This window comes from Neofelis nebulosa, chromosome 17 (genome assembly GCF_028018385.1).
Source record: "Neofelis nebulosa isolate mNeoNeb1 chromosome 17, mNeoNeb1.pri, whole genome shotgun sequence".
In the NCBI taxonomy this organism is placed as follows: Eukaryota; Metazoa; Chordata; class Mammalia; order Carnivora; family Felidae; genus Neofelis; species Neofelis nebulosa.
Window position 1 is genome coordinate 48,880,389 of NC_080798.1, and position 16,498 is coordinate 48,896,886.

Below are 16,498 nucleotides of genomic sequence, written 5' to 3' on the forward strand. Positions count from 1 at the left end.
GCAAATCATTGCCAGGGAGGAGAGAGGACTGGCATAGTGACGGTTCCTATTGCGCCTGGTGAGGAGACCTCGAGTAAAGGGGCACCCAGACAACCACAGCTGGCCTGGCAGCATTCCACTCTTGGGAAGGCGGCTGTGGGTACTCAGAGAGTCTTTAGTATTTTTCTCTGGATTTCTTCCCCTGATGTGCGGATGAGGACCCAAAACTGGCACAGTATTGGGTTGACATGGGTGGGGCTGGGGGCTTGCTGCCTGGTACACCTAGGCTCCTGGTGAAGGCAGATGTTGGACTGGGAAGGTTGGCTTCCCCAGTGGAAGGTCCAGCAGTATAGGAGAGAGTCCACCAGGGGCAGCCAGTTGGGGACTGCCTTCCCCTGCGACAGGATTGGGGGCTCTTGCTAAGCCAAGCTGCAGGGCTGAGTGGCCTGCAGGGGTGAGCACACTGCCTGGCCCTGGGCCTGACTGACTACCCTCAGCCCATCTCCCCTTGAACTCAGGAAGTGATCAGTAATCTTACCTAGAAAGGCTAAAGTCCAATAACCCAGACATTAGTCCCACAGTGAGCCCATCCAGACAAGAGCTGCTGTCAGAATCCTCTGGAGCTTTTTAAAAATCCAGCTGCTTAGGCCTCAGCCTGGACCCCCTGAATTGTGCTCTCAGTTTGGGCCTCGTTGCCTGGGTTCTGGTATTTTCCATTCACTTGCTGCCTGCCAGACCCTGCGCTGGATGGACATCTTTGAGTGGGCATGACCTTAGCGTATCTCCATAGCAACCCTTCCAGGGTAGGTTCTATTGTGTCCCCCACTTCACTGAAGTGGAAACTGAGACTCAGAGAAGTGAAGTAACTTGGTCAAGACCTCGGCTTGGATGCTTCCTGAAGCCTTGTCTGTCACACACCACCCCTCCTATCTGCACATCAAAGAGGTCCCCATCGGCGTCATTATGGTGTTCTTTGCACGCCGACTCTCCCGTAGCCCTTGTCCCACTTTGGGAGGACGGAGACTGTGTCCAGCACATAGCGTGTGCTCAGAAACATTTTCTGAGAAGGTGAACGAATAGGAGGGACAGTGGATGGCGAGCTGAACCCCTCTGGCCTGCCCCACCCTGCTGGGCCCTGACCCTGCCAGAGCAGACCTGCCTCCTCAGGGCAGGGTGCGTGTAGCTGGCAGGTACACTGGGGTGAAGCGGAGGCCTGGAGGAGGGTAGGAGACGGCCCTGTGCCGCTCTCCCGGTTGCCATGGACCGGTGCCCGGAGACAGCTGGCCCCTCAGCTCATCACCTGGTAACCGAGCGCTGACGGTGTGTGTGTGCTGCTCCCGCGCTGTCTGGAGCACAGCAGGCCCTTTCTCGGCCTCTGGCTCACTCTCAGGGAGAATGTAGGACTCTGAGAGTGCACCCCACCCCGGGCAGGGGCCTGGCATGATGCAGGCAAGCGATGGCTGGCATCACCAGGAGGGAGACCGGGGGTGAGGGGGTGCACAGGGGGACTTGGGAACTGGCCTCCAAATTGCCTTACCCAGGCTGGCTTTTCTCTTCTCCTCCACTCTGAGGGATGGAGGCTGGAATGGTTTTAAGCTGCCAGGACACACACTGTGCTGTCACTGTTAGTGGGACTTAACAGTGAGCACCGGTTACTGGTCTTTCGCATGTATGGCACAGAACTAGGCACTTAGGGAAGGATCTCAGAGTTTATTAAAAATAAAAGAAGGGGCGCCTGGGTGGCTCAGTCCATTAAGCGTCCGATTTCGGCTCAGGTCATGATCTTGCAGTTTATGAGTTTGAGCCCCCACAGGGCTGTCTGTAGTCAGTACAGAGCCTGCTTCGGATCCTCTGTTCCCCTCTCTCTCTGCCCCTCCCACGTCTGCATTTGTGCTCTCTCTCTCCCTCTCTCAAAAATAAGCATTTTTAAAAAATAAAAGAAGAAAAAAAGAAAGTAGCCTTGATCCCTGTAAGCGTGCATTCAGAGTGAGGCAAAAAACAAGTTATAATCCTTTTTTTTAATTGTTTTTGCTCAAGTACGACCTTAAAGGTTCTTAATCAGAGTGGTTTTCTCAATGGGAAATAAAATAGATCTGAGCCTAGGCAATCCTTCTCTCCCGCCCCCAAATCTCAATTTTTGGCAGGGCTTTCCTTGCCATTGCTGAAGAGGGCTGAAGGACCTGCCCCCCAGGAGATGCTGGGCTTGGCCTGCTCTGACCCCGTTGTAGCCAAAAGCTTTTCTGGGAATACCACCCCTTTCCCAGGCCTGGCCAGGGCCTGATTGCTGACTTCTACAGTTCAGATTTACTCTGTGTCCAGAGCAGGAGCCTCCACTCTGGTGCCGGATGCTGTGTATGCCTTCTCCCAGAGCTCCATTGGTTCACTGCTCTGGGGCCCATGGGAGGTCCCGTGCCTTCCTCACCACCCTAAGGGGATGCTTCCTGGGGACAGCGACCTGGTTTCCGAGGGTCAGTTCCCCAGCTGATTCCACAAGCCGCAGGAGCCATTCTGTATGTGATCAGGGACTCAAGAGGCCTGCCGCGCTGGGCCTATACCACTTGTGAAGGAAGTGGACAGGCTTCTGTGTGGCGAGAAGCAAAGGGCCCCAAGGCTCTGTGGATGCCTGGCCATGGTGCCTCTGCACTTAATTTCAGCTCCACTTCCCAAGAACAAGGAGCAGCCCAACCTGACCCAGATCTCAGGCACAGCCCTGTGGCCCCATTGCTCCCAGCAGAGGCATCAGATAGCCTTGGCAGTGGCCCACACAGTCCAGGCCTTAGCCTCCAGGGCTTTTAGCCTGAACTCACCTCTCTTGCCAGGACCTAGTTGTGTCTCTTGGAAACACTCTTGCAGCTTCCTTCTGGCTAGGACCAGAGAGGGCCCAGCTTGGGGATTTCCTTCCCTCCTTATGGGGCTGGAACGCTGAGCCAGTTGACATCTGGGGCCTAATCAGCTGACTAGGGACCTAGCCAAACTTTTGACAAAAGTTTCTTGGAGATAAGTGGGTAGCGTGAAGCGAGAGGCCGCTCTGTCCATCCCCTTGGCAGAAGCTATTCAGAACGATCCATCTTCCATTTCCTGCCTGGCGCTGCTGGTCAGCAAGTATTTATTCAACATCTGCTGAGTGCCTCGCCCTGGGACTGCATGTTCAGGAGCCTCAGTAGGAGGCAAAGACAGACCCCCAGCCTAGGGAGTTGGCCTTGTAAAACTCTGGGTCTCCAGCTGTTCCCAGGGTGGTAAAGGAGAAGCCAGGAACAGAACCAGCCGATGGGGGTGGGGGGGCTGGTGTGAAGAGAGAGAGAGAGGAGGGAGGGAGAGAGAGAGAAGGGAGCCTCCCACTGCGACGGGTTTTCCAGGGCTGCTCTGTGGACAAGGTGTTGGGAGAGGGAGCATCTGGACAGAGGAATAAAAGAAGGGAGGGAAACCAGCGCTGCCCTATAGAGTCTGTCCTCAGCCTGCCGAAGTTTTGGGTTGTGACAGCCTGCAATGGCCCCATCCAGATGGTGACTTCCCTCCCACGCTGAAATATGCCCTTTGCTGGCATCAAGTCACCTCCTGGAAGGAAGGGCTTTCTCAGGAATCCTTTGGCCTCCTTGACTTTGCTCCCCAAGCCACAGAGGATGTGCTGGCCCCTCCCTCCCTCCACCCGGGCCTCCCCTTCAGAGTTGCTTTGTCACATGTTTTCTGCACCCAGTTGTCACTGACCCTTTGACTCCGAGGGCCAGCTCACAGCTCACCCCACTCCAGGACCAGGGACCAGCTGATGTGCTCCCCCCCCCCCCCCGCCCAACAACCACCCCCCCCGTTGCCATGGCAACTACAGGCACTCCTGCCCCTGCAGAATATTGCTTTCTTATAACCTTCTTTCCTCCTCCCTCTCCCCACTCTTTCTCTCACACAAAAAGAAAGCACAAGTGTTTTATATTCATTTTGCAAAAAGCTGTGTAGCGCATACTAATTGGCGCGGCTTCCTCCTGCTTTCTTTGAGCCTTTCCTCATTGTCAAAGCCAGGACTACAGTCCAGTGCAGGCTTGGGCCCAGCCAGCCTCCTCTTGGGAAGAGGACTAACTTTGTGTTTCTAGAGGCTGAGCAGTGGGCCTATCACTGAGGGCCTTTCGTCCAGTTCTTAAGCCAGTGCCCACAAGCAAGGCTGCTGAGATCACTGTGTCCTTGTTTACAAAGCTGCTTGTCCACAGACCAAGGGGTCTCCAAGAGGGGTGGGGTACCAAAACCCTGGCCTGGCACAGAGATTCAAAGCCAGGCTCAGCCGGAGGGCGGAGCACGGCTCTCCCTTGGTCTCTGTTGCTCTGTCCCAGCACCGCCCCCGCCCCCCCCCCCCCCCGCACCCCACGCCGCCTTGACATTGTCTCCCTGGGTCACTCATTCCCTGAGCAGAGGCAGAGTCCTGGCCTAGGCCTTTGTCAGGATTGTTGCTCCATAGTCTCAAGTCCAGCCCTTAGGCTGAATGGGATTTGCTGGTCAGCTGGGAAAGAGCCAGCAGCTGGATTGGATGGCACAGGAGCCCTGAAGTGGCTCCCACAAACTCCCCACTCTGTCTTCAAGCCATTCCTTGCCCTCTATTTTGGCAGCCCCTTCCTCTCCCTGCATCTAGGAGACTGAAGGAGATGGTGGTGCTATTCTCAGCTCCCATTGTAAAGAACCAGGAAGGTGGGCTGTAAGCGAGTACGAGAGTGCGTGCGCGTGCACACAAACCCTCACACGTACACACACTTACAAGTACACGTGGTATTGCTCTAGGCAGGGCTGTCTGTCAGATTTTTGCCAGTCCCTGGGGACTAGAGACAAATCTTCTGATATGTAAGCACTAGAGGAGTGGCTGGGATTACTGAAGGAACCTGTAGACAACAGTTCCGGCTTTAATTGTGCAATTGAAGTGTAATTTGCATTCATTTGCCATTTGGTGTTAAACTTTCCAAAATAAGAGAATTCAAAATGTAAAATAGGCAGTTTTGCTGGCTGCTGCTCTCCAGTGAAGTAGGAGGAGGTGGTACCAAGATGTCCATGCAGATTCTCTTTAGTAGAGAGATGAAATCTGAAGCTCTTTGTGTATACACTGCAGTTCCTGCCCAGTCCCTAAGTCAGGACCACTGACCAGGCTCAGCTATGGTACCAAAAATCTCATAACAGAAGGGGAGCACAGAGTATCTCCTATGATGTTCATGACAACCTTGCAAGGGGAAGTCTCTGTTGGCACATATGGGGAAACAGGCTCCCCATCACCTGCAAAACAAGTTCGAACCTCTTTGGGCCATAGCTCTTGGGGACCTGCCCCTCCCTATGACTTCCACTTGATTTTCTGGTCATGCCCCCCTGCTAAATAACAAAATTTCAACTGAGTAAATTCAAAGATCAGAATGGCTGGGGCACCTGGGTGGCTCAGTCGGTTAAGCAGCTAACTTCGGCTCAGGTCATGATCTCGCAGTCCGTGAGTTCGAGCCCCGCGTCGGGCTCTGTGCTGACAGCTCAGAGCCTGGAGCCTGTTTCAGATTCTGTGTCTCCCCTCTCTCTGACCCTCCCCCGTTCATGCTTTGTCTCTCTCTGTCTCAAAAAAAAATAAATAAACGTTAAAAAAAAAATTAAAAAAAAAACAAACAAAAAGTTCAGAATGGCTTTTTTCAAACAATTCATGAAACAGGCAGTATCCCCATGCAGCAATAGAAAGAAGCTGTAGACAAGAAAAGGTTTTTAAAGACAGAAAGGGAGTGGAGAAAGAAAATGACTAGCAGAGGCCCCTGGGTGGCTCATTCGGTTGGGCGTCCGACTTCGGCTCAGGTCATGGTCTCGCAGTCCGTGGGTTCGAGCCCCACGTTGGGCTGTCCTGACAGCTCAGAGCCTGGAGTCTGTTTCAGATTCTTTGTCTCCCTCTCTCTCTGCCCCTCCCCCGCTCATTCTCTGTCTCTCAAAAACAAATGAACATTTAAAAAAAAAAAAAAAGGAAAGAAAGAAAATGACTAGCAAAGAATGCACTGTTTCAGGCAAGGTTGCCTTCCTAATGGGACCAGAAGGGGTCTGCCAAGAGGATTATCTCACTAGGGCTGACCAGGTAATTCCATGTTGACTAGCTAAAGGTTACATTCCTTTAAAGGTTAAAGGTTGAAACTACAATTAAGTTAGGTATTAAATCTTGGTTTGCTGACTTGGGATTTAGCACAGGTGACTCCATTTTGGGCCTGCTGTCTCCTTTTTAACACTCACACCAGCCCCATGCCCCATTCCAGAGCTAGATCAAAGCTTAGCTTCCTGGAATGTGCCACGGGATTCTGGTTCTGTGTCCGGAAAGGCTTATGGTAGTTAAGTGAATGCTTTGAGTGCCTTCCTCTGCCCCCCAGCAAACTGATGGTAAGGTACTTCTGAAGCCTTTTGATCCCCACAGGCCAAGTTGCTGGCTCTGGTTGTACATGCACTGCATTATAAGTGTTGTTTACCGCCTGTCTCCCCAGGGTCACTGTTGAGAGAGGCAGGGCCATCCTGTTTGGCTTCGCATCTCCTCCCACAAAAACAGGCCCTGGCCCAGGCCCTGGCCCGGGCACTGGCCTACAGTGGGTGCTCAATAGATGTCGGGAGAGGGGTTGGAAGGGTGAAGTTAACTGATGGGAAGGCAGGATTGTCTGACCACAAAGCCCAGTATAGCTTATTGGGCTCCGGTTTGGGGACCAGAGTGTTTGAAGTGGACTCCTGATCCCTCAAGCAGATGACTCTGCAAAGAGAGACAGGCAGCAAATGAGAACATTAATTCTAGCTGGAAGTGGGGAGAGCTTCCTCTCCTGGTCTTCCCACCCTGGTAGCCTGGCCCTGGGGCCACTCAGAGAGTGTGGGAGTCTCACAGGCCAGGGCTCTCTGGTGCTGGTGGTTCCTCCCCAAGCATCTTTCCTGTTAGGGAAACGAGTACCCGCCAGAAGCCTGGTGTGGGCCACGGCGTCTCTCATAGGGTCAGGCTATAGCTGAGTGCTAGCCTGGCCTTGGCTGCCTCATACTTTTCTCACTTGCCACATTGAACCTCCAGGATTTGCTGCCTAAGGGACATGTACCTCCACCCACCTGCACAGCCAGTCCTGAGAGGAGCAACCTGCAGCTCAGAGATGTAGGGACACAGGTGGCCTCCCTGAGTGCTCTCGGCCCTCCTGGGAGTCAGCAGCAGGTGTGAGATCGTGGGGAGTCAGGGAGGCCTTGCTGCTTCGGGCCATGGGCGCAGCAAGAGCAAACTGACCTGAAGTACCACAGTTCTGGGAATTAGGGTGCTGATTTGGGGTTTTGACTTGATTCTCTTCTCTTTTTTTTAGTTATAATTCACAAACCATAAAGTATACAAATTCAGAGATGCCCAGCTGGCTCAGTCAGTGGAACGTGTGACTCTTGATCTCAGGGTCATGAGTTCGAGCCCTACATTGGGAGTAGGGATTACTTAAAAAAATAAAATATTTTAAGGGCGCCTGGGTAGCTCATCCACCTTCGGCTCAGGTCACGATCTCGCGGCTTTTGAGTTCGAGCCCGGCATCAGGCTCTTTGCTAACAGCTTGGAGACTGGAGCCTGCTTTGGATTCTGTGTCTCCCACCCCCTCTGCCCCTCTCCCATTCATGTTCTGTCTCTGTCTCTCTCAAAAATAAACATTAAAAATTTTTTTGAATTAAAATAAATCAAAATATTTTTAAAAATTAAAAACAATATACAATTTAGTGGGTTTCAGTATTTTGACAAGGTTGTGCAAACATCACTGCTATGTAATTCTGCAACATTCTCCTCACTCCAAAGAGAAACCCTGTAACCAATTAGCAGTAACTCCCTATGTCTCCCTCCCCCATCTCCTGGCAGGCACAAGATACTCTCTGTCTCTATAGATTTGCCTGCTCTGAACATTTCACATGAATGGAATCATCATGCAGTACATGGCCTTCTGCATCTGGCTTCTCTTACTTAACAAATGTTTTCAGGTTGGTGCATTTTATAGCATATATCAGAACCTCATTCCTTTTCATTGCCAAATAATAGTCCAGGACACGGATATGCCATGTTCCATTGTTCCATTTATCCATTTATCAGTTGATGTACTTTTGGGTTTGTGATCTTGTGATACATAGTTTAAAAAAAAAATTACATATTTGGTCTTCATCCCTGGTTCTGGCACAGAGCTCCTAAAACCCTTGGAATTTCCTAAGTGTTGAAAATGATAAAGGTGTCTTTTGTTAGGTTAGTGAGGTGACTTGGATGCCCAGAAGGATGGGGGCTGGTTGCCAGGAGGACCAGCCATGTGATGAGAGGGTTGAACTTTCAACCCGACCTTCGAGAAGGAGAGAGGGACTGGAGATCGAATCAGCTGCCAGTGGCCAGTGATCTAATCCAGCATGCCTATGTAATGAAGCCTCCTTAAAAACCTAAAGGATGGGGTTTGAAGAGCTTCCAGGTTAGTGAACACATGGAGATTCGGGGCAGGTGGCACCCCCAGAGAGCACGGAAGCTCTCTGTGCCCCTTCCCACATGCTGTGCCCTGTGCGTCTCTTATCTGACTCTTCCTGAATTATATCTTTTTATGATAAACCGGTGATCTAGTAAGTAAAATGTTTCGCTGAGGACCATGAGCCACTCTAGCAAATTAATGGAGCCTAAGGAGGGGATTGTGGAAACCTCTGATCTGTAGTCAGTCGTCGGAAGCAAAGGCGACGCCCTGGATCTCTGGCTGGTGTCTGAAGCAAGGGAAGGGCAGTCTTGTGGGAGTGAGCCTTCAGCAGGTGGGGTCTGACCCTACGTCCAGGTAGATGGCATGAGAATGGAGTTGAACTGTAGGACACCCACCTGGTATCAGAAAAAACACATCAGAGTTGGTGTCGGAACCTTAGGGTTGTTTCCATTTTCTAGCCACGATGAACACTTATGCCATGAACATTTCTACGCAAGTCTTGTGTGGACATGTTTGGTGCCCTCTTGGGAAACACGAGGGGTGGAAGTACCCCTCTGGTGACTCTCTTTAACTTTTTGAGGCACAGTTGGCTTGCTCCTTGCCTCAGTTTAATTTGAGTGAGTCACTCTCCCACCTGGTTCCCACGTCTCCTTTCACATCCCTGATCGTTAGACCGTGACTTGTTTGGACAATTGAGCATCTTGAGTGTATGGCCTGTGCTCGGGCCACTCTTATCACGCAGCACCACCCTGTCACCTCCTCACTGTCTATTCCCCCGTCCCACCCCCTCCCTCTCTGTCCGCTTTCTGCCACCGCTGAAATAGAAAGCTTTCTGGGGAGCAGATGGCCTGGACCTCTCCACTTCTGGGCCTGGACCCACTCAGGCCCCCAGCTCTTGGCCTGGGCACAGGGGCATGTGCTCGTTCCTGCCATCTGTCCAGGCTGCTTAGCAGCCACGATCTTTGCCCAGCATGGATGCATCATCCCCTGCAGGCCCAGCGGTCAGAACGTTCTAAAATTGCACATACTTGTGTGTGGAAGGGCAGGTGAGTACTGCTCCCTGCCAGGCCATGGGCTGCAGGCCAAGGCACATGGGACTCACCTGCAGCCCCAGCACCTGGCACAGTCGGGGCTCAGGAGGTGCTGAGAGCCTGGGAGCAATGGAGGAAAGCATGCAGTTAGACAGGCGCGAGGTGACATCTGTGTGTGTGAGTGAGCGACGTGTCCGACCGGGATGAGGCCGGGCTGTGGCAGGATGAGAGCCAGACCTCCAGCTTGCAGGCCAGTTGAGTGCTGAACACATCGCACTGCTGGGAGAAGACCCAGGGGCCAAGGCTGGCAGAGAGGACACCAGGAGAAGTGACACCTGGGGCCGGGCAGGATGAGGCACTAGCACGTTGCTCACACTGAGACAAGAACCGCTTTGAAGAGACAATAGTAGCTTTATTTATTTTTTTGAGATAAAATTCCCCTTTTAAAATATACAGTTCATTGGTTTTTAGCATATTCACAAGGTTGTGCCACCGTCACTACTATCTCACATTTTCGCCATCCCGCAAAAAGCCCTGGAACCGCCTTACCTTGACCACTGTCACCATATTGCGGCCAGCTGGTCTGTCATGGTGCACACAGCCCACCTCCCAGGGCCCCACCCTCTGGTGCTCTGTGTCACTTCCACAGGTCCAGGACCAAAGCCCTCAGTTGCCATGGTAATTCTTGGCCCGGGTTCAGGCAGTCATTCAGCGGATGCCCGATGGGTGTCCACTGAGTACCAGGGACGGCCCTGGGGGCACACCTGTGCTAGGACAGGCACGTTCCTCTTCAGAGAAGAGATGAGTGGGGGTGGGAGGGAGCAGCAGCCCTCCCTGCTGTGTCGTGAGGTAGAACTGGGACAGGTGCGCTGTGCAGTTACAGCACACACACACCACACCACACCACACCACACCACACCACACCACACCACACCACACACACACACACACACACACACACACACACACACACACACCTCCCTGCTGAGGCAGCACCCTGCTGGCTGTTGATACCAGATGAAGAGCAAGAGGCGGTGGGTGCCGTGGGGCGGGGGCGGGGGGGGGCGGGGAGGCAGCATCTAAGAGTACGAGGGCTTTGGGTGGTGAGGCAGCGCCGGGGAACCTGGTGACACACGGCACTGATTGGAGCTCACTCTACCATTCTCCATGCTGAACTCTGTGTCTTCCTTTCCTTGGAAGAACTCAGCAGGCAGGGGTCAGGCCCGTGTATGAACATCAAGGAGGCAGCTGAGAATTGAACAGTGTGTCTAGAAGTTAGGAAGTCCTCGGTCTTGGAGCCCAGAGTCATGTTCTGAAGGCAGAGGGTGGCCTTGTGTCACCTCTGCAGAAAGGTCTGTTCTGTGGCCTGGTGGTGGACCGAGCTGTGGCCAGCACACCAGCAGTGTGGCCTAGAGGGCACCGTTGGTCCCTCACACAGGTTGACTTTGGGGCATTGCCAGTGTCCCCGCACAGACTGCACCCTGAGTTCCACATCTCCTGGGGACCTCTGAGGTCCCTGCTCAGGGGACCAGAGAGGAGTGGTCATGAGAAAGCTTACTCAGATTCTAGCTTCTTTCCTCCACTTGCCCTCACCTTCTGCCCATCTGTGTTCTCTTCAATCCATACCTTTTGTAGAACTTCCTGAACGCTGTTAATAGCCATAATCTTGGTGGCTCTCACCAGCCTGTCACCCTCCGCAGACCCTTCGCCACCCCCTGGCGGCAGCTCTCCAGAGGCCCTCGTCCTTCATCCTCTGCTTTTCTCCCCCAGGTTATCCTGAAGGATCTGGAGGTGTTGGCAGAAATTGCTTCCTCCCCTGCAGGCCAGACAGATGACGCAGGCCCCCTTGATGGCCCTGACCTCCGGGTCAGCCACTCAGAGCTTCAGGTGCCTACCCCTGGCAGAACAAACCTGCTGAACACTTCTGGTAAGTAGTGCCCTTATGATTACAGCCTCAGGGGCCCTGGGAGTGCTAGTGCTCGGTCTCCTCCTGGATCAGGCACTCCTTTGGGCCATCCCTCTCAAGCCCCGGATCTCTCCTGGGGTGTGAGCAGTCAGAAGTCCCCTCTGCTCTCTGAGAGGCAGGCGGACCTTGCCCTCCTGTTGCCTCCCCACCCCCATGAGAGGCCTTCACATCCCCTTTTCCTCATCGTCCTGCACCATTCATACTTCTGAGCCATTGGCTAAATATAAAACCATCTGAGTCAGCGGATCCTCTCTTTTGCTGGGGCAGCGTCTCCCCAGTCAGGAATCAAGGGGCTTTGGAGCCTTGAGTCTCACAGGTGGAAGACCAGGCAGCCATTTCCTTCCTCATTGGGGAGCTAAAAATAGCAAACAACATGGCAGGCAGCCCAGGCCGGGGAGGGGTAATTCAAACAGGATGTTTCCGGGCAGTCCTTGGACATGAAGGTGGCTGTGGTGTTCCTGGGGCTCGCCCCTTGGGGTCCTTCCAGATAGCAGGTGGCTCTTCTCCCTGGGCCAGTGCAACTCCCAACTCCTTCCTCCCAGGCAGACGCCAGTTTCCTCCGGCGACGTCATCCTGGGAAATGCCAACGATGCGAGTTGATAGGAAAGTCCCTAGCAAATCTTGGGTGTTCGCCTGGGGTGTCTCTTTGTCCCCTGAGTGAGTGGCTCTTGATTTCCAGATACCAGGTCCTCGATGGCTCCTCCTTTGATGCAGAAGCCAGATGTCAGATCGATTCAGGGCCTTTCGGCTGCAGCTCCCCTTCCACCGCTCTAGCAGGCAGGGCCTCCGAAGGCGGCTGCTACCCGGCCCTGAGTACCCCTGCTTGGTGGTGCCGCTGGGGCCCTGCAGGCCTGACTGCACCCCAGGGCTGCCGGGCCGAGTCGCAGAAGGCTCGTGCGTTGAAGACGTCTTCCTGGTGACACTTGATGTCAAGGGCTCCCCCCAGCTCCTGCAGTGGGGTGTCACATAGGACCCCAGGCTTTAGGCCACTGCTGCTGCACATGTTCTTTCTGCAACTGGTCCCAAGTTTCTAGCTGTCTCTGACTGAAGCAAGGAAGGAGTAAGGGGCTCTCGTGGCAGCCCGGTTTCCTTCTCTTGTTTCTCCAGGATGCAGTGGCTTCCTTGCCTAGGAGCCCGGTTTCCTCCAAGTAGTCAGAGGCCATGGCCGGGAGGCTCTCACATCCTGACCCTGGGACACTTGGTGAGGGTCCCACCCTCTGTCCCACAGCCCGGGAGTCCGTTTTCCATCCTGTGTCCCACGTCAGCACTTGGGGGTCCGCCTAAATTCCCAGGGACAGATGGCAGAAATGCCAGGGGCTGAGTGTCGGCACACAGCCGCGATGTGGGGGTCCCACTGAGAGGGGAGAGGAGCAGCAGTGAGGGGATAAGGGTGACAAGTGACTGGAAGAGGGCAGCGGCCAGGAGAAGGCATCCGCGGGTCAGAGCCAGCCCTAGATCTCCTTCCCCAAGAAGCCATTGTCTGGCATCTTCTATCCTCCTCAGAGTGGAAAAGGAGAGAAAGCCAAACTGAGGCAGCTTCGCCCTGGGCAGGGGAAGGACACCTTCATCTCCGGGACTCTCTGGGATTTGTCCCTCCATTTCTGAGGTGTTTTCTTTTTCTCTGGGCACCAAGAAGCTGATGACTAAAATGCTTACTCATTAGTGGAGACATGGGCCGGAAAATGGCCTGGGCCCCAAGTGGGGTGTGTGCCCTGGGGAGGCCCAGACAGGGAGCTCCTCGAGGTGCCATCTCAGCCGCTTGGGAGTAAGAACTGAGAGTGTCTTAGGTGGCAACGTCCTCTGAACCTTGGCTGCTGGCCCTGCCAGGATAGGTGGGCCCCTAATGAGGCTGAGGTGGTGAAGATTTGCCCCAGCTCACCAGGGCTGTCAGACTGGCTCACATCAGCCAGGGACTCACCCTGAATTCTTAGAAAAACAACCAAGTATGCCAGATGGGAAGAGATTCCATCCTGGAAAGAACACCAAGGAAGTGCCTGCAGCCAATAACTCTTCTTGCTTCAAGGATACACGGTATCGTGGGCCATGTGCTCTTAGCCTGAGACTCACACACGTTTGCTGCACAGAGTATGGGAACCACACGTGCGTGCATGTCCACAGCTGGCACCAGATTTTTCAGATGGGTTCATGATTTTAAAAGGTTAAGGTCAAGTTCAAACCAGTAAGAAGCACATAGGAAACCAAAGTTAGGCCCTGTCCCATCTCCTGCCTCAGCTGCCTTGGGGAGGGCACTGGCCAGGCACGAAGGATGTTGGGGTTGGTTGTTTAGGTCAGAAAGCATGCGGGAAGTATACACTCATTCATCTGTGGGCTGCTCTTTCCCCCGTTGCTTCTCAGGCATGCAAGAGGGTCTTTCTGTCTGTTTCCATCTGGCCGTGCACGGGGACAGAAGTTACAAGGCCAGACCCTCTTCCTGTTTGGATTTTGCTTTCCTCTGGCCCTCTGGCTCTCCAGGGCACAGCTCTGAGAACATGCCGACTGCAGAACACCACCACCCCCGCCCCCCACCGTAAAGGGTCTTTCTCTGGAAAGCCAAGGAGGCAGGGAGCCTAGCAAAGATGAAATCAGCAGCATTTGTAGAGAAGCCTGCCTGCTCACTGGGTCTGTAAACTCAAATAGTGCAGATTTAATGCAAGGGTTGGGGCAGCATCACCCGCCTCAGTAGTGCCACAGCAGTGGTCCCAGGGCCCACAAGACAGAGTTGCCCACACAGGATTTTCCTCCCACCTGTGCAAACATCTCTCCCTCCAGCACAGAGCCATGCAGGCAGAAGCATTGGTCTTGCTTCTCCCACCCCACTTCATTGCTGACCTTCACAGAGCCCCAGGCTGGGACCTTCAGGAGTGGAGCTGGCTGGGTGGGCAGGCCTGAGGAAAACCAATAGAGGGATCCCACATTTTGCTGTCTCTCTAGATTGTGATTTGGTGAAATGAAATGAAAACGACCACTTGGGTCTCCTATGACTTGGCAACTTTTGTGCGTTCTCTGCCCATCTCCACTCAGGGAGATTCTGGCTGAGGCCCCCTGGGCTCTGGGGAGAGGGGTGATGAGCTCCCTTTGAGCAGACCCGAGGGGCCTAACCCTGAGTCTGAGCAGAAGGCTCAGCAGAAGCAGGAGACCTCTGGGATCCATCCCTCATTTGAGATGTGCCTGGCCCTCCTGGGGCCTGAATGTTCCTGCTGCAAGGGAGGGAGCAACCTTGGCCAGGCACAGCAGCAGTGTGGCATTGAGGGGCCAAAGGTCACCCCAGGACTGATGTTTGCACCCCAAATCCCATCTTCCCTATGCTTCCTTTCCAGCCAAGGGGGCACATTCTTGGTGGGATAACTGCTCGTGTTATCATGCCCCACAGGGCTCTCTGGTCCAACGTGGAATTTGATCCCCGTTCTAAAATCATGGGCGGAAATGAAATGTTCTGATTCCATTTCATTCCTTGTAGCCCAGGCTGGTGTCGCCAAATTCAGAAACCAGTTCTAGAAGAAACCCAGGAAGCCATCCCTGGGCATTTTTCCCAGTAGTAAGGGTGACTCTAGTACATTGAGCTTGTTTGGACCGGACACTGTTCTGAGCACTTCCCATGTGTCAGCTCACTGAACCTCACGGTGGGTGAGCCCATCTCCTCACAAGAACCATGGGAGGAAGCACCGTTGTTATTCTTACCTGGGACTGGGGCTTGCGATAGGTGTTGGTGCCGACCTAGGAGCTTAGCCTGAGAGTCTGCTCTCTTTACTCCCGTGTTAGAGGACAAGAGCACTTGCCCAGCACCAGAAGCTTCCATCGCTCAAGATGGGGAACAGAGCAGCAGTGGCCAGGCCAGCAGTCCAGGCTTCTCCCTTAGGGCGTATCCTGGCATAGCCTTTGAGTGTATCCCCTCTCTTCACAGTGACTTCAGGGACCCCATTCTGGCCTCAGCCACCTCAGCAACTCATCCCTCTTGCTGCCTCCACTTCCTCCAGCCACACCAGACCATTTCCCAGCCCCCAAAGCCTTCTCTGTTGCTCTTGGAACCTTAAAAGGCCTTCTTCCTACATATTCTTCAGAGAGTGTAAAAGAGCATGGGTGTCAGGGTCAGGAGAATCTAGGTTGTACTCATCCCTAAAAGGCCAGAGTCACATGCCCAGTAAGGATCAGTACCTGTCTTTCAGAGTTTGTCATCGTGATGGAAGGAGGGGGTGCCAGAGCTGGCCACCCTGTCACCACTGCTGTGTCGAAGGCTCCCCCAGCACCACTGCCCAGGTCTTCACTAGTCTGCAGGTGGAGAGCCTCACCCTCTCCATCCCAGGCCCAGTCTCGATGAGGGACCTGCCTCCCATCTCCCTTCAGTGCTGCCCTTGGCCTGGCCCCGACTCAGCAGCAGTCTTTCCTGATGCAGCCTCTCTCTCCTGCCGGGTCAGCTGGAAGTTCCTCCTGGGCCCTGCCGTGGCCCATTAGCTTATCTCTTGCTCTGAACCAGGCAGCCGGAAAGCCTCCCAGATTTGGGCTGCTGCCGGGGGCAGAGGGCTCCCCAGCCTCAGCTGGGCCGGCTTGGAGAAAAGAGTGACTGCCTCTTGGATCAAGTCCCATGGGTGCCGCGGCTGCAGCATCTCAGCCACCCTTTCATCCATGCAGCTGAGGGGTTTGGGCCGTCCGATTCAGCAGACTCCATGCCTCCTAAGACCCCCCTGTATCACAGGCGTTGGCCTCCCTTTCTTCTGGCCCCTTGGTTCTGTGGGGGAGGCTGCCCCTTCCCCACCTGCGTCCCTGGGTTCCATGCCAGCCTCCCGGTCATGCAGCCCCCTCCTCAGAGCAATTCTTGTGCCAGGCACTGTGCTAGCCTCCTCATCCCTGTGAAGTTCACAGACAGGAACCAGCCCTGGATCTGCCCTGGGCCCCTGGCCTTTCCTCTACGCTCTCTGGGTGGCAGATCGAGATGACCACGCGAGGGACTGACCGAGCACCTGGGCCCCAACCCACAGAGGGAGAGGAAAGGGGCTGAGAGGGTGGGGAGCTGAGCAGGGACCCTGCTGGGTCTGGGCTGGGCCACTAAGGTTTTCGCATCTGGTTTTGTTGAACTGTAACTCACATTGCCTATTGAGGCCAGAGCTATTTTT

At 54.2% G+C, this 16,498-nt stretch overlaps 1 protein-coding gene across 2 annotated transcripts in view; it reads left to right on the top strand.

Moving 5' to 3' along the window:
* VAC14 (VAC14 component of PIKFYVE complex) overlaps positions 1-16,498 on the top strand; it is a 102,960-nt gene that overhangs the window by 39,764 nt on the left and 46,698 nt on the right. For both annotated transcript variants that reach the window (XM_058708543.1, XM_058708545.1), the window contains exon 13: positions 11,195-11,351. In XM_058708543.1, the coding sequence (XP_058564526.1) occupies positions 11,195-11,351 (157 nt within the window). The remainder of the gene's footprint in view (positions 1-11,194; positions 11,352-16,498) is intronic.